A 25049-nucleotide genomic window follows, 5' to 3' on the forward strand; every position below is an offset into this window, starting at 1 on the left:
GCTTGTGAAGATTTGAGTATTGAAAACACGCAGATTGCGTGCTCGTGAACCGTTATATTTGTAGCCGAGAAGAGTCGACGGCTTGATGTTCGTGGGAGTTGACAAGTAAACATCTCAAACCAACACAGGATCAGTTGGAACAGGGATAAAGATTGCGGCAATAAAAACCTGGCAAACTGCATGAATCTGCTGCAGACACTACGCGCCTCGCAGGGGTGAAGACTCGCAACCTGGTAGCCGTTATTTGCATTCTTCAAGTCAGAGACCCCACGCTCTTCCCCTCGCCAAATGCAGAGAATCGATTCTAAGACACACTTCATGATCCAGTTGTGACTGAGACTTCATGTAAACCGCCTCACTCAAATGTAGGAGGAGTCAATAAAACAGATTTTCAACCACAACCTAAATGTTAGAAAGCGAGCGTAGAAGCGCTCCTGAAATGGATTGGTGCCGGACAGTCGCCGCGAATTTGTATCATCAATCTATGCAACCAACAGCTGCCAAGTCATTCTCATCCCTACACCACATGAATAGCGCATCCTGAAGGGGGCGCGGAGGCAACCCGCCTGCGCTACTGATAACTAGCGGCAGTGCACAAGCTGTACAATGCCCAAACTTCAAGGTCCATGAATGCTTCAGAAAGCAAACATTCATGGATGCTTTCTTTGGATATTGACGGACTCCCACCATCATGGACCGTATTCGCATTCCAAATGGCCAATCATTCCCTCAGGATTGCCATTTCAGCGCATTTGCGTGCTCGCCAAGCGTGTGACATCTTCATGGTGGGAGACCCATCGGATACCCGACTTGATCCGAGAAGCGCCAGAGATCCTCTTCGGACTTGAGATGCAGGAAGCCCTGCGGCGACACCAGCGGCGGAACTGCCCGCGAGTATAATCGGGCAGGCGCCCTTGCGCCTTTCCTGAGCTACTAAATATGCCGTTCGTCTCATGACCTCTCATCTGCCGGCTCGACTTCAGTCTCGTTTACCATGAGACCGAGTTCACGGAGAGTTGCGACGAGGTCAGAGGCTTGGAGAATTCCCAGTCCGGCGCCGGGGCCCTTGTTGCGGATTCCGATATGATACGGAGACCGGAGAAGAGGTGGTCTAGAGACAATTGCGGCGAAAAAGAAATATGGCCGCCCAAGCAACTACTCGTTTAGCCCATGGTGTGGGTATCATTAATGTGAACGTTAAACAAAGTGCGCGATGACGCTTCTTCCAGCTTTGGACCAAGGACGAAAAGACTACAAGTTCATATCAGATTTTATGAGATTGAGACCTCGATTGTTATACAGAATCCATGAAACGCCATCCCGTCCTACGAAAGGTACAACCTCAAGCAACTGGAAGAAGTATGGGAACAGCTTCAATGTAACGAAACACTAGCATTGCATCTCTAGGATATCTCATCGTGCAGCTTCGACAATCTGCTCGCTATAAACATAGGAAACGTCCCGAGGTATACTGCTCCAGCCTCTCAAGGCAATAGAAACAACACTTTTCGTACAATCATCCACTTCACCACTCAATAATGTCCCGACGACTTCGACCCTGCAACACTGACGGGACTCACAAGACTGATCCTGCTCAACACACTCCCTGCTTTTCTCCGTATCCTGCTCTCCCTTACCGGAGTCGGCGCAGTCGAAACACTCAACGGACTAACCACATCGCCGTCTTCATTCTCATTCTCCGCACTTTCGCGGTTCGCTTCGCCCTCCTCATCCGTACGACTGCTACCAGTCGTCATGCTCTCCATACTACTCCCGTCATGCTGAACCGCCAGACTCAATTTCGGCCTCCGTGGGCCCTCCAGCTCGACGGGCGACGCCGGCCTCCTCGCGCGAACACTGCCTACGCCGCTGATGGCGCCCTCGGTGATGGAGTCCATGGGTGGCTGCTGCGCGCTCGGGTTGCGATAGGCGTCCACGGAACTAGATGAGCTGGCGCTGGTGCTGCTCAGCACGCTTTGGTGAGAGGCCTTGTCGCGGATCACTGTTGTGCTCAGTCGCTTCAACCCGCGGCTCCACGCGGGGTGCGACTTGGGTGAGAGGACCTCGGCAATGGTCCTTCTCTTTGCGTCGCGCATCTTGCGCGCTACGAGCTCGAACTGCTCCGCCATTGTCGGGTGCGCCATGATCTCCTCCATGGAGATTGACAGGTTGTGAGTCCCAGGTAGACCCAGTTTGGGCAGCTCCTGCGTAAGGCACTCGGCGAGTTGAGATGCGGGCATCATGCTGCCCCAGAGATCGTAAAACGCCGCGTTGGGGAGTTGTGATTCTGGAACGCCGAGTGACCGGGGATCCAGAATCTTTGTCCAGACTTTGGAGATGCCTAGCTGGATAGCTTTACGGTGGTCTTCAGACAAGGAAGAGCCGGCATTGGTCGCCTTTGTCTCCATGTCCAGATGAGGCAAGGGAATCTGCGGTGCGACGGCGCAGTAGTCGGCCGAGGAGGGGATAAGCGGGTGAAGCATGGAAACCGAAGTGAGAAGCTCAATGCCGGAGCAGAGCGCTTTAAGTGTCTCGTTGGCAAACAAACTCGGGATGCGGTTCTCGCAGAAGGTAATAGAAATATCACCGCTGCTAGCATCTTCTTGGGTAGAAGTAACGTGCAAGTCGTAAACGTCCCTGCTGAGAGGTTCTTGGACGCTGAACTTGCACTTGGTGGTGCCGAGGTTGAAGACTGCTGCTTCCTTGGCGGCTTCCTGATGGCGATGCTCGACGACCGTGCTGAAGCGCGTCCAGTACGGGAGCTTGGTGCACTTTTCGACGATCTCGAGCCAGCCCATGTTCTCAAACGGAATGCTCATGACGCGTTGGCCGTGAACATATTTGAGAAGCTCAAGAGGGCTGCTCAGAGTCTCCGCAAAACGCACGCGGACTGGAATCGCGTTTGATACTGGGCCAAGGGTACCCGAAACATCGGATCCGTCGGCCAGCCTGAGGTGTCTTCCCTCGACAATCTCACCAAAGAGGACGTCGCCTGAGCCGGAGAGGTTGGCAAGAACCATGGCCCAGGCTGACTTGACTACAGTGTCAAAGGAGATGCCCAAGTTGGCCAAGGACATGACCGAGACCTTCTGCGTCATTACCTTGACGTTGGTGCTTATCGCTGGGGGCTTGCTGTGGGCAATGACTTGGGTCATCTTAGCGCCATCAAGCATGGACGACCAGTGATCCTGTGCACCAGTGGCATGAGCCAACTGCGTAGAGCGGACAAAATCAAAGTAGGTCGCTCTTCGCGGCGGACAGGACGGCGCATTGTAGATGCTCTTCAGATGCTGCAGCAAAAGCGAGATAGAAGCGTCGTCGTACTGCGCTCCAGACAATCGCAGGACCAGATTAGACTGCTTTCCGGCGTCGACGAAGAAGAACTTTGTCATGGGAACCTCGAGGTTGAAAGAGCCTGTTTGGTCTCTCTTGATCAACTTCTCCGTCATCGCCGATACCCTCCATGTTGGAACCTCGATCCTCTTGAACTCTGGGACAAAAGACTTAAAGGCGACCTGGTAAACCCGCCTCTCGTGAGAGACAAAGGCAGTCCGCAGAATGGGGTGGATCTTGGCGAGGCAAATGCAGACGGCCTCAAGTTTCTTTGTCTGGACTGCGCCGGTGAAGCTGAAGGTGAAGTAAGTGAGGCTTGAACTTCCTTTCAGCAGACCGGCCTCGAGGAATTTGAGCTGAGTAGCAGATGCTTCTGCGACATCTTTGATGGCGTCTCGTTCGACGTTGAGCTTTGGAGCAATCACATCTTTGATAAATTGCTCCTCAAAAAGCATCTCTGCGGTGGACCCCAAGGACGGGGCGGCGGTTTGTTCGGGTTCTGCAGTCTCAAGAGCATAGTCTGCGCTTAGCGTTACACCTTGACAAAGCTCTGTGAGGGTTGCGCCACGCAAAATATCAGGCAGGGCAATGATGAGTCCCTGTTTACGGCATGCGACAACAAGCTGGCCTGCGAGGAAGCTCTGGCCGCCCAGCATAGGGAAGCTCTGATTTCCTCGTATGCCTGAAGCATCTACTCCAAGGACAGTCGCCCAGATAGATCTCATACGTTCCTCGACCTGGGTAAGCGGAAGAGGCTTGATGCCAACCGCGCGGACTTCGTCGGGCGATGTGACTGAGGAGAGAGCCTGTAGCTGTTCCTGTGACAACCAACTGACCATCTTCTGGAGCTTGCGACGATTGACCTTCAATGAGGGCGTGACAGGAAGATGCCTAACGGGAACAAAGATGGTTGGCATCATGTGCGATGGCAGACTAGTGCCCAATGAGGACTCGATGAGCTTCTTCGCAATGTACGTGCGCTCTTTGGTGGTGATAGAGATCCTTGTCAGATCTTCCGATCCCTCAAACAGCTTCTCTCCAAGCTCGACAAAGGCAGCAAGTGAGGGTTGCGCGTCGCGGCTGATAATGGATTCAACAGCGAGATCCACGCCTTGGCCTAAACATCGGCGGAGCTTCTGCTCAACCTCAGCAACTGGAATGACTTGCCCATTGATTTCAACATCGTCGCGGCCACTAGAGACGAAGTCGAGCAGGCCATCTTCCATGTACCGTACACGGTGGCCTGTCTTAAAGTAGCGCGTTCGAGGCTTGCCATCCTCGAGCGATATGTCAGAGTCCTGAGGTAGGTGCGCCAAGGGTTGACCGGGAATGAATCGATGCGCCAGCGTGGGACTCTCGATGATGAGCTCGCCGATTGCGCCGATAGGCATCAGCCTACGATGATCTTCAGGGTTGACAATCCAGAATTTTCCGAGGAATGGAGGTGCCACACGGGTAAGATCGGCAGCTTTCTTGACCTCCAAGACGGAAACACCGAGGGGGCAAATATCGGGGGCACCGTAGGCGAGCAGGACTTTCGTCTTGGCTACCCAGGGCGCGCAGGTATCTTCGTCCAGGCGCCGGGTTCTGAAGCAGACGGTCTTCAGACTGGGGATCGCAGCGGGTGTCATCTTTCGTGCCAGGACGGGTGTCATGTAGGTCCAGTTGACATCCATCCTGCGAGCTGCCCCGACAATGTCGCTAGTTCTCTCGACAGAAGAAGGGACACAAACACAGCCGCCGTGCACCAATGTCGATAGTAGCTCGATCAAAGCAGTATCGACATTGAAAGACGAAAGCTGCATGACACGACTCTCCATGTTGAGATTGAGGGCGCGACCCTGTGTGACGAATGCTGAAGACAGGGCTGCATGGTGAAAGATGATTCCCTTTGCTTCTCTGCCACGGGACGAGCCTGGCGAAAGAAGAATGCAGGCGGCATCATTTGGCGCGGCCATGGGCAAGGGTGCCTCCAGTGAGAAGTCAACCTCGAAAAGAGTGTCATCCACGACCACGACTCCATCGACGATTGCCTCCAAATTCTTCCAGAGCATGTCCGTTGCGATGACGACCTTGGGCGAGAGCTGGCGGACGAATGTCTCAACATTGGCTCGATCTTCGGCGTCAATGGGCACGAAGCAGCCACCGGCCTTCAACACGGCCAGAATACTGATGACGGCCCATTTGTTCTTGTCTAGAATGACAGGTACGGAAACGCCGGGACGAACGCCCCATTGGGTGAGGTATATGGCCAGACGAGAAACGAGACGGCCAACCTGTCTATACGAGAGCCCGCCATCCCAGGCGCAGATAGCCTGAGCATCTGGGCGGAGTCGTGCTTGCTGTGAAATCAAGGCGTGGACGCAGCCAGGGGTAGGATCATTTGCATTCTCCGATCCCCAGTCCCGGATCAACAACTGGGCATAGTCTCTGTCGGTGAAAAGGTCGATGCTGCCGAGTGCACCCTCCGGGTTTCCAAGTATGGCAATGACAGCACGCCCAAAAGTATTTGTGAGGTTTTGCGCCTGGGAGGGAGTCATGAGCCTGTGAGAAACGCCGGTGACAAGCTGTCCATTGACAAGAGTCAGGGAAAATGTGACGTCAAAATCAGGAGTGTTGAAAGCTTGAATGCAGGAGAGCCTCATGGGTGGACGCGTGGAGCTGAATCGGCTCTTGAGCTCGTGGGGCTCTTCTTGGTACGATAGACAGGTGTTGAAGAGCTTGTCGCCTTTGAGGCCCAAAGCGTGCTGGATCTCCGACATTGGTACGTTCTGATGCGGTCTGCAAGCGGCAGCGTCATCCTCGACGGATTTGAGGATTGATGCAACGGATTTGTGGTTTTGGAGGCCAACTGAACATGCCGTTGTGTTCTCGAAAGCGCCGACTGAAAGAATCAAGCCCGCGGGAGCGTCTCCTGCATCTCGACCTGATGAGCGGTAGCCAAAGCAAACTTGGCTTGAGCCGGTGACGGCGCGTAAAACAAGACCCCAAGCCATGCGCATGACCGTTGATCGACTGATACCTTGCGATCGACAGAACTCGTCGATCTGAGCTACCGGCAATTCAATGTGGAAGTTTGTGTGTTGCATGGCGGTATTGTTCACTGTCATGAGGCGCGGGAACAAGCATGGCCGAGTCTCTTGAAGACGTCCAATCCAGAAGTTGAGACTGTTATCTTGTCGAGCAGATGAGATGTATTGTATGCAAGCCGCGTGTGATGGGTCAAGCATCTTCATCGACAGCTTGCTAGAGTTGTACATTCTCTTCAAGTCCCAAACAATGTTTTGAAGACTCAAAGCCTAGGGAGTTGTCAGCGAATGATTCGACTGGACAGATTATCAACTTACATCACAGAGCGCATGACTGATGTCAAGCCTCAGGAAAGTGCTCGCGTGGGACTTGCACACTGACACTCGGTGGCGCGGATTAGACGGCGTCGGACTCATCGGTGGCAAGGCATCGAGAACAGCCAAGGGGTCTGTTCCTGCTTCGGCGTCGACAAAAAGCATATCCGGTGAGCACTTTCGCAGGATGACTTGATCGAAAAGACCATCTTCGGAAATACTGTCGATGAAGACAGTCCTCAGAGCTGGGTACTTTGCGACGATCTGCTGCCAAATGGTACAAATTTGAGCCTGGTCAGCCAAGACGCCATTCGGTGACGACAGCTCGTAGATGGCACTGTTGTGGCAGGTCTCCAGATCTTGGGTTTGGCTGATGAGTATTTCTTGCTGCAGCGCTGTGACGGGGAGGACGTCCTCAATGTCCCGAGCACTGGATAGGCCGAGGGCGACCAATCGGTCGGTGTTGAGTTTCGCAAGGCCCTCGTAAGTGGTGTCCAGCATAGGAACATCAGATAAAGTGAGTTCTTGGCCACGGTACCGCAATCTGCCAATGGCTTCGTAAAGCAGATGCTCATACATTTGAATCCAGTCAGCAATCTTGTCCTGGTGCTTGGAGTTCTTGTTGTAGACAATTTGGACGGAAGCTGAACCTTGATCGACCATGGCGGAGACCTCGAAGAGAGCAATTCTGGACACACTAGAGCCAATGTCGGCGGCATCGGTAGACCATAGCCTTCCAGGAATGGTGAGTTGCTCAAGAACGCCCTTTTCCCGCTCAAGCTGTTGAACAGAGCCGGCGTAAGTGAACATCATCTCGAAAGGCCAACCTTCAGTACTGCGAGTGGCGGCCTCGGGACCAAAATATCGAGATGCGAAGTAATTCCAACCACGGCGGGGGATCGAGCGCCTTGTATCTTTCATCTTGCGCAAAATGTGAAGGAAGTCATCGGCCATGTCGACAGACATGGACACGGGGCACAGTGATGTGAACCAACCGACGGTCTCTGTGATGTCGATATCCTGACTCCAAGGTTCTCTGCCATGCTCTTGGTTCCACACCACAGGCGCCTTACGATCATGAAACGTCTGGCTGAATGAGAGGAGGAGCGCCGCCATGTAAATGTCGGACATGTCAGTCTTGAAGACTTGGTTGCATGCTGTGTGAAGAATCGCCGTCAGTTCCGGAGTGAGGGTGAAGCTTGCGACTGATATTTCGGCGTAGGTGTTGTGTGAGTCCTCGAGACCCCAGTAATCGTACTGGCCGCTGGGAAGATCGTAAGGCATCGCAAGCTGGTCCGGATTGCTGCTGATATATTCTTCTTGAAGCTCATTCCATCGTTGGAACGGCATGGAACGTTCTGAGAACAAAGTTCCCTCTCGCAATAACTCGTCGAGATCATGAATGATGATACGCCATGACATCATGTCCACGACGAGGTGGTGAGCGAGTAGGTAGACAAGCTGCTGGCCATCATGAGTTCGAAAGTGATCGACTGAGAATACCGGCCCGGATTCGATGTTGATACTTGACTGTGACTGCGCAATAATGTCCATGACCTCCTCTGTCGTGCTCACCGAGTGGTAGCGAAATCCATATGACCCGTCGACTTTGGGAATAATCCGTTGAGTCCAACCGTCGACGCCTGGCCTAAAACGAGCGCGCAGCATGGAGTGATGACCGACCACAGTGGCGATGGCGGCGTGAATATCTTCCAGTGTCGAATTGTTCTTGACGCGAAGCAATATGCTTTGGTTGAACCGGTAGCCACCACCAGTGTCCATTCGCTGCTCAATGCGGCCGCCAATGCCGGTATCGAAGTAAAGCTGCTGTACTGGCGACAGCTTGAAGCCCTCGGTAGACTCCTCGTTCCATGTGTCGTTGCGATGAGTTTTGCGGTATGCGAGTGATGCAAGCTGCCCCAAGGTCGGACATTGATGAACGTCCTCGGGTCTCACTATGATTGACTCGGTCCGACATGCCGCGACAAGCATCATGGCGGAAATGTCATCGCCGCCGAGTTGACCGAATGAGAAGTTCAGGCCAACTTGCCGCTGTGGTATCCGAAGAACATCGGCGACCTTCTTTTGCAAAACACGTTCCATCTCGGTCAAGGGCTCCTGGAAGAGCTCGTGAGACTCGAGACTCGATATTTGGTGATACATATCCTCGTTGATGTTCTGAATCCATGTTTGGAGCCGCCTCCGGTCGACGGAGCCCTCCCCGTTTGAAGGCATTTGGTCAAGCACGATCCATGAATTTGGCACCGAATGAGACCCTTCCGAGGTTTCGAGAGCCAGTCGGACAGCTGCGACCTGGCTCCCTGCAAAGTGCATCTGCGATTGGGGAATGAGTCGGATACTGGACAGGCTGGTTTGCGATATCCGGCCCGACGCCAACGTCAGGAATGCCACGAGCTTGCCCTCCAAGAAGCCAGCCTTTGGTCTAATTACGGCTGCGCTCCTGATCTGGGACGTAGACTGGATGAATCGTTCGATTTCTGAATGTGGTGATTTTATTGGCGCTGCGTCGGAACTGTTGCTGGAATCGCACGAGGAAGTTGAGCAGGCGCTGTTTCGTCTGGGACTTGAGCTGAAGACATCGGAGGGAGAGGTGCTGCTCTCTCCTTCAGAATCCTTGGACACAGACGCGGTCTGAACGAAGGGGGTGATGCAGGTCTGAAGCTCCGCCAAGGTTTGACAGCGTAGAATGTCGCTCGTCCTCAGTCCAAGTCCGAGGCTCATGCACCTTTTCCTAAGGGCGACGGCTGTGGGTCTGTCGCCGCCCAAGTCAGAAAACGAGTCGAATAATTCTATGCTATTCCTCGGCAAACTTAGCACGGTGGCAGTCGCTGATAGAAGTCTATCTTCGACTGATTCTGTCTGGAATGACGACATTGTTGTGTCGATTCTGGGGAGTTGTTTTGGGCTGACTGAGTCTATGGCGGCCATATTGGATGTAAGTGCTCGGTCTGGTCTGAAGAGGGTAGAGCTGGGTGAATGGCTCGGGAGGGGTATCTCAAAGATGCATGAACAAAAATAAAGGAGACGGCCGAGCAGAAGCGGCCAAATAACACGGATCAAAGGTTGGTCTCTGAGGAGGGTCAAAGATGCCAAAGGTGATGTCGTTGGTCGGACAAGATGAACAATCTCGAGCTTGGGGGCGCCGATTCTTGGGGCGTGTTTGTTGGAGCCCGTCTTTGAAGAGGTAACGTGATGAAAGGCCAACAGGGCGAAGGAATGTCACACACAAAGCCTTAAGGACATGACCCAAGCAAGGGCCGGAGCAAGAAGATCACAAAAGAAGAAATCGAGGTGGGAAGGGGGGGAGATGGCGAGGGTGAAATAATGCAAAGACAGCTTTTCTGGCAGCTCTATTCATCCTTCAGATCCTCTTGCTCACTAGAGGAAGAGTAAGACCAGCGAGACGGAGCTCTGATTTGCAAACAGATTCTGCAGAGCAAGTACCTCGTACCGTACGGCGAGGCAGGGCAAGACGTGAGTGAGATGGGTAGGTAGCTGGCAGCGGCCAGGAACCGGCATCATGTAGGTCGAGTTTCCATGGCCCCGGCCCCTCTGACGTTCTGGGGTCCAGCTTGAAGAGCAAAAGAAGGTGGGGGAGCGGTAGGCTTGTACGGAGTATTGGGTGGGTGGGCAGTCTGGATGAGTGACTAACGGGACGAAAGACAGGATGGATGGGAGAGGAAAGCGAGCTGTGGATGGTGTGCGACCAGTTGGGAGCGTACGAAAAAGGTGCTGAGGTCAGGTATGCCGCGCCACGCCATGACATGCCTTGTCACGGCCTGCCGCGGGCTGGATCTGCATACCCGCGTCTTGCTGGAGGTGGAACGCAACGTTGGGGCCGGGGGCAGGCATCCGCAGACGTTGGTGAGAGATGAAGATGCTACTCTGTACGGATACGGATACGGTGAGTGAAGACAAATTGGGAGTTGAGTGGTTCTGCAGCGGCCATGTGCTGCTGAACAGCAAGTCGAGAATAGGGTGAAGATGCGCGCTCCGCCTCGTCAATATCCTGTCTGGTCCGCTGCCCCGGACACCGTCCTAGCAGCGTGGTGGTATCTTCGCGTTGCCGTGCGGATGGCTATGCAGATACTCTCCCGTCTCCGAGCCACACGGGGAGGAACGCAGCCGTTCTCAGCAATCAGACAGAGGGAAACGCGGCACGGGGAGGAGTCCAATCGACAGGGTTGGGGCATGCCCAGCTTGCTTCTGGGCTGAGCGAGATGGTGAAGAATGGAGAGGCGGACGAGGAGGACGAGTGGGAAGAAACGAAACAAGAAAATGGAAGGCCAACGGGCGCGGCGTCAGCAGCCGGTGTCGTCGGTACGTGCCTTCTACTCTGAGGCCTGTAAGGTCAGGTACGTACCGTTGCCGTTTCAAGGACATTCTTCTCGCTCAGCTACGGATTCAGCTATTTTAAGCCAATCAAACCTCAGTAAAGCACCGTCTTGTGGTCTGTGTCCCGTCAGCCACACTTGCACGTCGCATTAGCCACAAAAGAACAATCAGCAACATTCGCGTGTTGGTTGGTGGTCGGTTGGTGTCATTGGACATGCTAAATCCAACAAGCGCCCTAAGGGACTCACACTCTCCCACAGACTGGACTCACACTGCGGCTATGCTTGCGGTGCCTTGCGTTAGCGGAGGGGGCTGAGCCCAAACACTGCGCAACTCTGCCGGTGTGAAGCGTCTCTTCATAATTAGAAACGGCCCGCCCAATAGTCTCCAGCTTTGTAAAGACTTTTCCGTCAATGTAAAGACTTAGACCGGCATCATGCTGGTAGCTGGGTCATCTCCGGTCGAGGACGCCGGTCTGTCGCCACTATTTCCCTTCGCCGACGGGGGCTGGACAGCAGCATCGCAAAAGCTTCGACACTGACGGATACTTGACTGTCTTCTCATATCTTTGGTGTCCCAAAATGGTAACAGTCTCTCAATTATTCTCATCAGCAGTCAGCTGCTTCAACTAAACTCATCCAAAACCCAAATCTCCAATTCTCTTCTCATCTTCTACTTAGCTCCCCCGCCGTTGAAACCCGAACCTCGCGTCCCTCCCTCTTACACTTTACACATGCCCAGAGGCTGACGGGTATCATTGCCGCAGTCAGACTGTCAACTTTTAAGGGTATGACAAAATGCGACCATCTTCTCCTCACTCGCGTCCTCGGTCCCGGTCCTGGCCCCGGAAGACTAAGCATGATTCGCAGGATGGTAAACTTTGGGAATCGGGAACAGTTAACTCTCGTAATCACTCTCACGTCTGTCCCCTCTCTGCCTCTCCCAGATAACGGCCTCCGGCCATGCTCGGACGAAATCTCGTGTCTTCGGCACGATGTTGCGCAGTCAGCATCAGTGTCCAGAACCCCCTCATATCAGGTCCAACCCTGCTGCTCGATGGCAATGTCAGCAAAGCCTCGTCAAATTCACATTCATAATGCGCATCCACTGCCGGAGATGTTTTTCAATTCCCATGTTTCAACCCTCCCGTTTCTCCAGTTTTTCGACCATTGCCACATTTATGCCATTGAGACATATGTGGCGTACGCGGCAGCAACCCTTTGGTGGCTTCAATACTACTGTCAACGTCAACCACCAACAGCACCCCCAAGGCACGATGTTACCGTAGCTTTGAGCCGTCTCAAAAGGGAAAAGAGGTCGTGTACCATGTGCAAATCCCCTCTCGCAAGATCAAAGACCCCAAGACCGCCCTAGAGCCCCAATACGCACTATATCATGGTTCCAAACCATCGCAAGAACTCTAGCAGCGGCGGCAAAGTAGACGAAAATAATTCTCCCACGAGACATGTATGCAAGCTCATCTGACCCACCTGAGCAAAAGTTTCAAAAGCAGGTAGGCCTGAGACCGAGGCAAAAAAAAAAAAAAGAGAAGGGGAAAAAAGACGGGCCAGTTGAGGAAAGCTTCCAAGCTGTTCACCAGCTCCAACAAAGCGTCCACCACACGGGCCTGTCCTTCATCTAGTTTGACACTCCCGTCCGACATTGACGCTCGGGCTCTCGCCCTTTCCTCCATCTCCTGACGGCCACATGGACCCCACAGATCTGCCTTGTTCCTCCCATCTTCCGCAGAGACGAGGCAATGGGGCTACTTACCCGGGTGACTCAGTGTCAGGCCCCCAAAACAGACTGCGCTTTGGAGACGGGTAAACCCCAACAACGGTAATTGGAACTCTCGCTCAAAAAGGAGTTTACGGGATTGATCTCGGCCATTATCGGCCAACCTTAACACAAGCAGCACATCACCCAAAGAAGACACAGGCAGTAATTCGGTCAATCACTCTCTCCTTGAAGCAAGCTCGCCATGTGATGGGGGAACTGCCGAGCTGCATAGGAGGTCGCCTCCCCTTCTGACTGCATGTGATCTTGTCGAACTGTCCCTACTCATTTCGTGCTTAGTTGAATTCCATTGCCGTGTATGGGTGTTTAAGCTGAGGTCTGGGTATAATCCCCAAGTCCTCAGCCGTGAGCTCATATAAGACGACCATGTTAGTCGTGCCAACACGTCTTGCGATACGAAGCGCTATCAGTGCCTGCATCGCCCTTGCAGGGCAATGAAATTGAGCGTATACGAATCAGATGACAAGGAATACTCCAAATATTGAATGGTCTGAGGTATTACTCGGGCAACCTTCAGCGAAGCGTGTCCAAATCCTTCCAGTGCCGATCGTTCAGTGCCTCCGGTTCCCGCACCTCCGAGGGTCTCCGTTTTCTGCCCCTCACCTCCGTCCCGCTCCCATACGGAAGTCCGACGCTGCCATGTGTACAACAACCTGATCACCAATCCTCCTCTGAGCAGCCGCAAGAAGGCACATTTGGTGTTGCAAGCCATTTCACTGCATTCTTGGGGTTTTTCATGAGCTATCAAATAGAACTGCCATGCGTTGCACTGGCTCATTATGGCGAGCAAGACAGCTGCCTAGTCACACACCACGATGGGCGAACTCCCTTTCCCGGTTTAACCTCCCACGCCAAGCGGCAATCTCACCAGCCCTGTCACTTTGGTCGCGGAAACGCGTAAAGAGATTTGATCTAGATGACTTCCCAGGCTTCTGCGGTAAACGGCGCTTATCGAATTGGCAGTGCGCCCGCCGTGTTAGTACAGTGGCCCAACAGACGGACAGGTTAGCTGCCACTTGCAGAAGTCCAATGTATCGGTGCAGGGCTGACGGAACGGACCCAGATCGACGCAGTCAGACGGCACAGCAGCAGCATAGATAGGTACAATGCTACATGTACGGTGACGGGCGCCTGGTTGAGCAATCAGATCGTAGGGTGGAAAGGTCTCGCAATTCTGATTTCTTGTCGCTGACCATTGGTTCGTCTCCGGGCACGTCAACGGTCACATCAAGCTAATCGAGGCAACCTTGCTTGCAACTCTTATGCCAGATTGCCAGGATGGACATCAGTGGTGTTTGCCGTGAGCATCGACATGGGCAATGTTGTTTCTTAGACAACATGGTACTTGATTTTGGTTGCTAATATCATCGGGGTGGATCTGCTCATTCCTCTGGCGGGAATGCATACTCTCTGATGGAGCTCCCCGAAAACATACCGGCTTGGCGAAGGCACATTGTCGATGAAGCAACAAATTTTAAGACAGACATCGAAGCGCAATTTATCTGGGAAGAGGTCTCGACTGTTATATGGCCAAGGATGCCAGAGGGAACCGGCACACGTCCCAAGCCACCATGCAGATCTGTTTGCCATGTGCCTCAAACACGGAATTACTTTTTGCAAATCTATTAAAGTAATTGATCCAAGATCTTGGTCCTCTCAGCTGTCGGTGAGAAGGTATCGAAATCCTGCTACGTCCGATAGCATCTCACTGCTGGTTGTAGGCTGCCCATACTAATGACGCAACGAAGTGATGGTTTTTGATGAAATAGTTCTCTGTCAAGTGTCTTAGTTCAAACCCCGATTACAGTGCAGCTCAATTTCGTTCAAAATTACTTTTCATGATTCAAAGTTGTACTTCTCAGTCGGTGGCTTGCTACAAGGTACATCACAGCCATACAGTTTCGGAATCAAAAAGTTCAACTCAAAGCAAGACGTCTTACTGATCTCACTCCCAACCAACCTCACCTCTATACTAGTCTATTGCATGTAAAAACGGTTGATCAGCCAGCGGTGGCGCTTTCTGTACGCCTACTGCTTAATTATACGGCTCACCCCTGCGAGCACCGGACGAGATCCGGTCCGTCACCACACTTGCCAATCCAAGCAAATCCCTTGCAAAGCCCCTCCCTTTTTGCTTTACTGCCCGAGTGAAGCGGTTAGAAGTCCTGTAGTCTTTGCCATTTTGAGTGATTCATGTCGGTAAAGGAGACAGAAGTTGGAAATCTTCCTACCAAATCAATAGTCACACGACGTCATATTTTCACCTTTGCCTCAAAGACTTGATATTCAATGAACTGTCGCTTGGAATCAAGTCTATCTTGCAACTCTTACGTCTCTTCGTTACACCCTTGCCCCCAACGCCAACGTACCCAGTCCAACGTAACATAACCACCAACAACGTACACCAAGCACCAACATCAGCCATACCTCCACCTCAAGCATACTCTACGTGCATCCAACACGAAGACTCATCCCCCCAAATCACGCCTTCCAAGCAGTCTTTCTCAACCACTCCCCAACAACCCTCATCACCTTGACCGCCTTCGCATTGCCATCCCTCACGCTCTCCGCATCCGACACCGCGGCCCCCATCTCGTGAAAATCAAACGCGTGAATCACATCCGGCACCAACAACCACTTGACACTCCCCCGCGCGTCCCTCGCCTCCCACCCAAACCTCTCGTCCCCAGACTCCACAAGCTCCTGCGTCTTGGCCACCTCGTTCCGGCCCGCCATCCCCGAGGTAGGCTTCCCTTTACCCCCGAGCTTACACGCCAGCTCCCACGCCTCGTAGGCCAGATAATCCAGCTCCGCGGCGACGATGCAAACATTGTCGGGAAAGTCCTCCCTCTCGGCATACAGCGGGGAGATCCGTGTGTCCCGCAAGTTTGTGCCGTAGGGGATATAACTCCAATCAAACACCTCTGCAAAATCCAGCACAAAATCCTTCTTCTGGCCTCGGATGCCCGGCAACTGCCCAACCTTGTACGGCCTACGATTCCTCTTGGACGCCGTCGGCGTAACAAAGTCCGTGGGCGGGTAGATGGGCACCACGGCTCTCGGCGCGGCGGTCGCGTGCTCCCTGACGGACTTCATCTGCGACAGGCAGAGCGTCAGGTTCCCGCCCGCGCTGAAGCCGCCCATGGCGATGCGGGACTTGTCAATGGGGAGGGACTCGTCGTCGACGATGGCGAGGTAGAGGGCCTCGAGGTCGTGGAGGGCGTGCGGCCAGGGGGCCCAGGGGGCTTTCCAGTAGTGGAGGGCGATGACGAGGCAGCCGTTGAGGTCGGCAAAGGTGCGGTTCCACTCGTCATCGTCGTCGGGGACGCCGATGGAGAAGCCGCCTCCGTGGATCGTGAAGAGGGTGGGAAGGGTTTGCGGGGAGGTCTGGTCGTAGTCGGAGGGGAAGAAGATGCTGTGTCGGGCTGGTTAGCTGATTTTGTCCTCGTGTCGTGTCTAGTCTTGTCTTGTGTAATGGAAAACATACCGAACGGGCAACGCCTTTCTACAGTCGTACTGCTTGATGAGATCGGGCCGTATGGCAGGGGGCCAAAAGTACGACCTCCATGCCTCGAAGCCAGCCTTTTGGAAGTACCAGTGCTGTAACGTGGAAATCTTGGTGCCGTACACGATGCGGTTGAGCATCGAGGGCACCGGCTGGTAGACCGGTTTGCCGGACTCTGCGTTCCCTGCTACACCCATATTTGACATGCTTCGCAAATGCCTTTCTCACTTTTTTGCGACACAGGGTGTTGGCCGACGTTATATGATCACCGCAAACGTCCGCACAATCTCGTCAAGAGAGAATCGCAGAAACACGAGTGATGATGATACCCTAGGTACGGAGTCGGAGAGGTCGATGGTCCCGAGACGACGAGAACGAATCTGCTAGCACAACAGAGCGCATTAGCCGACGTGTCTCCTCGCAACAGACGAACAACTTCAGGCTGGGACGGGATGGACCGGCAGCAATAATAGCCACAACGAGGCGTCATCGTGCGTTTGGACGCAAAGAGAGAAGGAGGCCTGTCGGCGTGCCGGACTCTCGGTTTCACAAAGCTTCCCCTTTGGCAGCAAAAGCGCCCGGCGGGCGGGACGGCCTAATGTACAAGCTTGCTGTGTCCGGGAATCGCCAAGGCACCGAGTACCCGGACGAACGATGGCCAGGGAATGGAAGAAGCACAGGCGGCGATGACGATGGAGCTGTGTGAAGCATCGCAGGACTTACATGAAGGCGCACGGCAGCGTAGATGAGTATGTGCAACGGATGAGAAGACGTGGACAAGAGCGATTTTAGTTGTGTAAACCGCACCCGTAACTGTACGACTCGACGATGGCTTGCTGATTCGCCTGCATTCTCGATTCCAGGTCCCTACCTCCTCTTTCTGCCTCGGCGTCATGCTGCTGCCGCTGTCCCAAGAAGTGCCGCATTGCTTTCTTTTCCCGTCAGGAAACAAGATGGGGAAGGACTGGAGGGTCCAGGGGTGCAGGGTGCATGGCCACGTTCATGCTATGCCTTGCTCCTGGCAGGTCAAACGCTAGGTGTGGGCTCAGGCACAAGGTCTACGCCTTGTCGGACGGATGCGTGTTGCCTGTGCTTGACTTCAGTGCGTGTTTCTGGTTTGTGGTTTTCGACCATGAATCGAGGGGTCAAGTTTCCCTCTAATAATGATAGAGCCTCCTATCATTATCGCCTACGACTGGCTACTAGTTTCTGGCGATAGCAGGGACCAGCTCCAAGCTCCTCGGAGAGAGAGCATGAAGGTTCCTGGCTTCGTCCCATCTTCCAGATAACCGAAACAGTCAGCCCAGGTGGCTGTGTCTGACTCATTGAATAATAAGGACACGCTGAGGACTCTTATACGGTAGCGAATTACTGTTGCTTGCTCCTTGGGCTGCTGAAAAATATAGGTCTCGGCATGGCGCTTCCGAAATGCGTCCGGAGCTCCGGTGGGATGGCCGGATCGCTCCCAGGCGAAGCCGACACATTCGTCGGCTTCCTTTAGCGGAATCTACGCAGGACGGCTCACCTCCGCTCAGAACATGATTGATTCTCGAGTGACCTTGAAAAAAAATCCAAGATTGGGTACGAGAGGGGACTGGAAATCAAGAAGAGGAATGCCAATGTCACATCAATAGAGCCCAGCTTCGTGCATGTTCTCCATTCAATCATACTTTACAGATGCAGCGTAAACCAAACAAGTAATTGTACAAAACGGCGACTCATAACCGTCTACTCGTCGCATTGAGCCATGGGCGCGTCTATTCATCTCAGAGGCTCGTCGGCTTCTGCACCACAACCTCTTCATCGTCATCCGGATCCTCGATGCTTGTCCGCCGAGCAGCCTCGACAGCCGCCTGGACCGGCTTCTCGTCGTCTCCCGCCACCGTCTCCTCAGATGGTCCCTTCTCACCTTCCGCCCTGTCATCTTTGCCGTCCTTCTTGCCTGCAAACGGCCACAGCCCGCTGAAGGGTTTGCCTCCTGAACCTCCTTGCGGCGGATGTACCGCAAGAGGCTTCAGAATCACCTTCTCATTGGGATCCGTGCCCGGCGCCGGCTCCACTTCGGGCATGGCGAAATCGCCAAATTCCTCATCGTCGTCTTCTTCATCAGAATCATCTTGTCCGTCAAAACGTTGCTGTCCCTGACGTCCCCCTCCTCGCCACCACGAGCCACTTCCTGGTTGACCCCAGACACCTGCAACTGCCGCAGCTGCTCCTGGGCCATGGCGGTCGCCATCATCCTCGTCACTGGAGTTTTCCTCATCATCTTCGTCATCGGCGAACGGGTTCTGCAACCGCTCGCCCTCACCAGACTCGGCCTTGTCGTCATTGTCGTTGTCTCCATCCTCTGCTTGAGAGGCAGCGGCCTGGTTCTTCTGGTGCATAGCCAAACGAGCTGCAAGCTGCAAACGCGCTCTAGAAGGAGGGTTGTTCAGTGGGGGTGGTGGCGGTGGAGGCGGAGGAATCGACGGCGGATTTAGAGACGACGAGGAGTTGTTCAATGGATCCGTGTAAGCCCGGAACTAGAAGATAAGTATTAGCCGAGGGAAGCTCATTCCGGCATTCGTGCATAAAATAAGAAAAATCCCGGGAGCAAGTTTCGTAGTTGTTGTTTTGTTGTCAAAGACGACCCGGATCGCAAGCGGCTGAAGTGGATAAGAAAAGTCCAAAGTTGTCTGGTATCCCAAGGAATTGACGCCGGCATGAACAAGGACGTGTAATCCTACACTACTCGCCGCCTCAAGATATATCATGAATACGCCCAACACCATCCTCTCACACATCCCTCTCAGGCCCCCTCTATTCTCCCATGTTCTCGTCTTGTGCATGTCTATCCGTTCTCCGTCTAAGCCATGACACAAAACCACGAGAAGGCCGAATCATGTGCATCTCCTCGTCAGACTCCACGTTTCCGAGCTCATCGCTCCATGCATCATCATCATCCTGAGACACAAGGACTGGTGAATCGTTGCGCTCTTCCTCTACATCTTTCCCATGTCCAAAGTCGTAGCCGGCACCGTCGATGTAATCCTCTTGGGTAATTTGACTGGCGTGGGGTCTTCCGTCCTCGTCTGCGCACTACGCATCCTCTTTCCGGTCTTTCGCCTCAGCCACATTGGGCTTGTTGTCGTCGATCAGAGATTGGGTCCAGGGGTCCAACGCAGGTGGTTCCATCTCACGGAGCTCTGAGAGCATATCACTCACCTCATTGCTAACATCATCTTCGTTCTCTTCTTCCCCTTCATCCTCCTCGTCGCTGGAGCTGCCGAAGCCAGACATGAGAGTGCCTGAACTGATGGCAAATGGACCGATGCCATTACCGCTGCTTTCCTGAAGGTCCGCGTTCCCGTTGAGTCCCGCATCAGCCAGCGCGTTAGACCCGGTGTTGCTTTGAGAGTTGGAAAATGATGATCCAAGGCCAGAAAGGCCGACTGCTGCCAGTCCGTTGCCAGACATGCCGGCCCGGTTACCCAGAGCCACTTCGGGGCGAACTCCGCCGAGGATGGCGTTGTCTCGCTCGCGAGTCTCGGCGAGGGCGCCTTCCACGTAGCTAATCCATCGCGGGTCCATAACCCGTTCAAGGACAGTCTCAGACAAAAGTTCGGGAGGGTGACGTTCCGTAAACTTCACCACCTCTTCAGCGATGAGAGTGAGATGTCCCATGTAACCCATGCGAGTCTTCATTCTGGCTTGTGACTCGTCACTAGCGAGCTGGCCTTTGATGATGGCTGTCGTTATATCTGCAGCCTCGAACAGCGATACTGCCAAGGTTGGGTTATAGCCCCTGTCCATGGGCCCGTTGAAAACCTGCTGAACGATATCATATACCACATTATGGAGAAAGTTGTTCCACGGGTAGGCGAAGAAGAAGGACTGGTCCATAATTAGCTCAGTACAACTACGTACAATGATAAACTCACCAGGATCGTAGGCACAACACGATATTCGACAAATTGCACCTTGAGGTAGTCGCCCACCACCGGCTTTACGCTGTTAGGATCGGGTCGCTCAGGAACCGCAGGTGGGAGGTCTCCAGCGTTCTTTGCCGCGCTGTCGTCAGACCCTGGAGCTACCGGAGCTTCTGGCACCTCAGAAATTGGAGGGGCCATAGGGACTTCCGGAGCTGGCTCGACTTCGGGTCCGGGCTCCTTGGCAGCAGCGTCGTCGACAGCCTTGATATCGAAATCATTGGTGGACTTGGAGAACAGAGGAGCTGGCATGTCTTCGGGGTGTTGGGGAGGTTCAGGAACTGACGGTGCTGCCTCCGCTGGCTCTGTCTTTGCCTCCGAATCGGTGGCGCTAGGAGTATAGACAACAGAAGAGTCAGATTCGTCGCCCTTCTGGTTATCCTCAGAAACAATGGTTTGGTCAGCCTTCTCGTCGAGCGAAAGTTCCTCTACCTTGCTAATGGTAGCATCATCTGAGGCCTTGTCGCCTAAGGCGTCTGGGTCCGAATTCTTCTCAATCTCGAGTGCTTCCGCCTCTTTCTCAGCCGGCTCCTCAGCCTTGACTTCAGCAGTGTCTGGCTTTTGCTCGGGCTCGGACTTGGATTCAGAGTCCGCTACGGCAGTCTCATCAATGGAGGCGGTCTTAGGCTTGCTGGGCGAAAGGGGAGCGACGACCAAATCGGGGTCATCAAATCGCTGTTCCTTGATTTTGTCATCTGCGATATTGAGTCGGGGAGAACTAAGCGGTTCGTCCACAAAATCATCTTCGTCTCTGTCCAGAAAAGATGAGGCTGGTGCAGTGACAGGAATCTCTTCTTCTGCTTTTACGAATTCGTGGGACGTGTCCTCGTTCATTTCGCGGCTGGGCTCAACTTCTTCGAATCCGTCATCGTCTGAGATATTGGTTACCTCTAAACGACGTCCCTCCTCGGGAGAAGAACGCCCCATGCGCATTGTCAAATCATCCGTAGATGAAGGCGGTTCTTCTCCTCGGTTTGGGGTAAGCTTACCCTCCGTTCTTAAGCGCTGGCGCTCAGCATCTCGCGATGCAATTACATCTTCGGAACCAACTTCGTTGAGTAGGCCCATGTTACTGCAGTGAAGCAGCTCAGCCATCAACTCGCACGTCTTAAATCGGTCGAAACCGAGAGGCTCGATCTTTTCGCCAAAGGTCGACTCCAATGGCCCCTTTTGCACTGGGGTGTTCATGATGAGGTTGACGAAATCGGGGATATGTTGCGCGAACAAGCGGAGCAGGGTTCCGAGGTAAATGGGGTCTCGGCTCGAGGGAACGGAGTTGGCTTCGGTGCCAACATCGGGGTCATAGTCCGAGTTATTCTTCCTGATCACTTCGATGATGATACCGACGCCCACGGTCAGCGGGTTTCCACCTCCTAGCATGTACTGGATTAGCTGTTCTACGCAGGGTTGCGACACCAGCTGGCGAGTAAGTTCGTTCGGGCCGATGCACTGCTGCTCGTTTTGCGATGCGTTGGCCGAAATGGTGATGATGGCCTTGATAAAGTCACCTGCAGCTGTCTGGACAACCCAACTGTGCTCGGGGCTGAGGCAGGACAACAGAGTCGGCACGACATCTTGACCGTACAGCCACTTTAAAGATGGGTTCGATTAGCTCTCAACATCATGCTTAGGAATGCCCAGCTGTACGCACCTCTACAACGCCCTGGCCGCCCTCTGTGCGATCTAGAGCAATGATCTTCAGGAGCAAGTCCATAATCATTGGGCACTCGACATGACGGAGCAAGTCAGGCACGGCTTCGGGTAGAGCCTTGAGAAGGATGACCATTTCCTCCGTCTTCTTATCGAACAATGCCTCGTTGACTTTTGTGAAGTAGCTGGCTTGCAGAGGGTCAAGGGGCGTGGGTCGCTTTAAAAACTGCCAAAACTCTCGAACGAGAGCTTGGTTTTCCATCATAGCCTCGTAAATGGACCACGTGTCGGATGACAAGACTTCAGCCGCGACGTAGGCATAGCGATTACGCTTCTTCTCTTGCTCTTCCTCCTCATTGTCGGTATCGGTCGCTCGGGATGAGGCGCGAGGTCTCGAAAAGGGAAGGAGGCGACCCTTGCCCTTGATCTCCTCGGCGGGTTCATCTGGTTCCGGGGCCGCGACCGGTTCTAACTTGGGGGCGACGACATATTCGAGCAATGTCTTGAGTACGTTGTCCTCGCGGAGGTATTCGATAAGCTTCGTGTTGTGCTGCTTGAGCTCTTGGATCAGATCGCTCTCGTCGAGGAGGTCTTCAACGGTGAACTCGGGCTTCTCTAAGATGGTGTCGATGGTGGATATGCTGGCGTATCCGCCAAATCTCCAAAACATGTTGGCGGTATTTGTCGGCTGGCTATGTCACGGCGCCGGACGAGTCGCGGCGACGATTGACAAAGAGCGATAAAGCAATCAACTGGACAGCAATCCGATGACCGGGCATGCGAAAGTCGGTATCCTAGCGGGATAGATAAAGGGCGGGTGTCGGTTGAAGGAACCGAGTCGAAGCGAAAGTACAGGGTGCCCAGCCGTTGTCTCAATGGAGAATGCTCAGCGCATGCGAAGAATGGGGTTCAAGGGGGTATCGGTCGCTCGAATAATTGACGGCTGAGCGAGGAGAGAAAAAGGGTCAGCAAGGAGGTTGTCTAGACTGTGTTGGTTGGCAGGCGAGGGCGAGGGCAAGGTCAAAAGAAAAGGAGGGCCTCGGTGGTGAAGTCTGCAGGTGTTGTCGCCGGCGGAGTGGAGGGGCCGGCGCATCGGGCCCAGAAAAGAGGAGCTGATTGATAATGGAGGGGGGGAAGATGAGGGAAAATTGGCGATGCAATCCTTGACGGCAAAACAGCCGCGAAATGATGGGCAAAGGAGGATGTTCGGAGGGTAGTCAGCAAGGCGCGTACTTGGCCGGAGCAGACAAAGCACCAAGAAGCACCAAGAAGCAGCAGTGAGGCAGTGAGGCAGCGAGTGGGAGAGGGCAACCGGGCGAAGGAGGGACAAGGGTACGTACAAAAGCGGGAAAAGGGTCAGGTCGTTATGTTGTACAGAGGTCGCTCTAAGCCGCGTGCGAAGACAAGGATCTATGGAGAGCCTTCGTCAGTCGTCGGATGTCGGGCGCTCGAATGTGGTCGCGTGGTTCTTGTTCTATTTCTCTGTGTCTCTCTCTTGGGGGGAGGGGTGTGGTGGTGGTTTGGGGACACGGAATGCGTGTGGTGAAGTGAGGTGAGGTAAGATGGACCACCGGACGTCGTCGAGGTTGGATTGCGCAGCAGCGGGTTTGAGGTAAGGTTAGGTTAGGTAAGGTGCTTCTGGCCAATCGAATCGCTGGCTCCACGGACGTCGAGTCGAGTCCAGTCGAGTCGAGATGAGTCGGGGGTCGGAGTTGGGTTGCAACTTGCGGGTGAAGGGGGGGGCAGAGGTGGGAGAGATGGGAGAGGTGGGATGGACAGCGGGTGCCTTGGTGAAAGAAAGGACCAGACGGATTCAAGCGTGGTCAAGGTCCAAGTTCAGGCCCAAGTTCAGGCCCAAGTTCAGGTCCAGGTTCAGTCAGGTCCTTGTTCACACGCCCAGTTCCAGCTGGCAACGGTGCGATGCTGCTGACGTCGGGTGCTGCTGCGCCTGCACCTACGGCAAGCGGTGCGGGTGTGTTTGGTTTGTTTGTGTGTGCCTGTACGGATATGTGTACCTAGGTACTGTACGCGTACCTTAATGGGCCCTCGGAGCTCTGTACTGTTCCCTGCCTTAGGTAAGGTAGTATTCATGATGCGAGAGATACTGGGACGGGACAGACCAGTCCGCTGTGTTTTTCCATTGCGGAAAAGTACAGTGGGAAAATCAAGTTATTGCTCCCTGTCCCATTTCACAAGAAATCGTCATGTTTCCAATGTACTAAGGGCAGATTCGGGCCCATATTAGGTTACCTTGCCTCCCGCCTGTTAATTAATTCCTCCGTACCAAACTTGCTGCCGGCTGCCGGCTGCCGGCTGTCTCTCGGAAGCCACGAGGTGAGGCAAGTCCGGATACCTATATGTAGGTACCTTGTGCCTGTACGTGACTGCCAGGCTGCCATGTTGCTCTGCGCGAAGCAAGCTGGTGATGGACTGGTGGACTCGGTGTTCGATTCACGGCCTGGCCCAACGCCCTTCGGCGCCACGGTACGGATCCCTACTTACACAAGGCGAGACAAAGAAAGTTGGCTAAGCTGAAGACGAGTACTAAAAGCCATGGTGGCGCCGCCTCATTCAGGTTCCGGCCGGGGTGCTCTTTCTGAAAGACCGACGCTCGGGTCAATTGCTCAATTCCAATCACCAATGTCAGCGACAAAAGCAATGGTGAGAGTGAAACTGCCCTTCCAAAGAAATATCCAGGGTGCGTCAGTGAATCGGCCGAGGACATCATCGTCGCCGTGGTCCTCTTCGGATGGCATTAGGTAGACCAAGGATATCAAAACCAGATACCCGTACTGATACTCCGTACCTTACGGAGTACTTGTACCCGATTTCACCATTGAGGCACCCCAAAGAGGGGCCGTGAGGGCAAGGGTCCACGGGTCCTATCCGCCGCAATTCTGTCTATTCGCGGGCGTCCAGCATGGTGTGATGCCAGACAGTGTCAGGCCCGAAATACCCCTCTAGTGCCCTCTCCAGGCAGAGGGGGAAAACTGGAGATTGAGATGCAAGAGCCGCGCAGATTATGTGACTCAATAACCCAGTTGGTGATGCAGTAGCCGTCCATTCTCTTTTCTCTGTTTGGTTTGTGTGTGTTGG

General features: G+C 53.9%; 4 protein-coding genes across 4 annotated transcripts; 1 reads left to right on the forward strand and 3 right to left on the reverse strand.

Moving 5' to 3' along the window:
- Positions 1-951: 951 nt before the first annotated feature.
- Positions 952-9626, reverse strand: CORC01_09747 (AMP-binding enzyme; the record flags this gene model as incomplete). The annotated part of the gene is made up of 3 exons (XM_022621376.1): positions 952-1155; positions 1638-6632; positions 6681-9626. 3 exons carry the CDS (start codon positions 9624-9626, stop codon positions 952-954), a joined length of 8145 nt encoding a protein of 2714 aa, XP_022472115.1.
- An 831-nt stretch (positions 9627-10457) lies between these two features.
- CORC01_09748 (uncharacterized protein) lies at positions 10458-11038 on the forward strand (the record flags this gene model as incomplete). The annotated part of the gene is made up of 2 exons (XM_022621377.1): positions 10458-10602; positions 10785-11038. The coding sequence occupies 2 exons, from the start codon at positions 10458-10460 to the stop codon at positions 11036-11038; spliced, it is 399 nt and encodes a 132-aa protein (XP_022472116.1).
- A 4273-nt stretch (positions 11039-15311) lies between these two features.
- CORC01_09749 (alpha/beta hydrolase fold protein) lies at positions 15312-16532 on the reverse strand (the record flags this gene model as incomplete). The annotated part of the gene is made up of 2 exons (XM_022621378.1): positions 15312-16245; positions 16318-16532. 2 exons carry the CDS (start codon positions 16530-16532, stop codon positions 15312-15314), a joined length of 1149 nt encoding a protein of 382 aa, XP_022472117.1.
- Positions 16533-18101: 1569 nt separating this feature from the next.
- Positions 18102-22623, reverse strand: CORC01_09750 (SIT4 phosphatase-associated protein; the record flags this gene model as incomplete). Its single annotated transcript, XM_022621379.1, has 5 exons — positions 18102-18857; positions 19195-19413; positions 19540-20208; positions 20256-21893; positions 21955-22623. 5 exons carry the CDS (start codon positions 22621-22623, stop codon positions 18102-18104), a joined length of 3951 nt encoding a protein of 1316 aa, XP_022472118.1.
- Between the last annotated feature and the right edge of the window lie 2426 nt (positions 22624-25049).

Source organism: Colletotrichum orchidophilum (genome assembly GCF_001831195.1).
Source record: "Colletotrichum orchidophilum strain IMI 309357 chromosome Unknown Scaffold_90.1, whole genome shotgun sequence".
NCBI classification, from domain to species: Eukaryota; Fungi; Ascomycota; class Sordariomycetes; order Glomerellales; family Glomerellaceae; genus Colletotrichum; species Colletotrichum orchidophilum.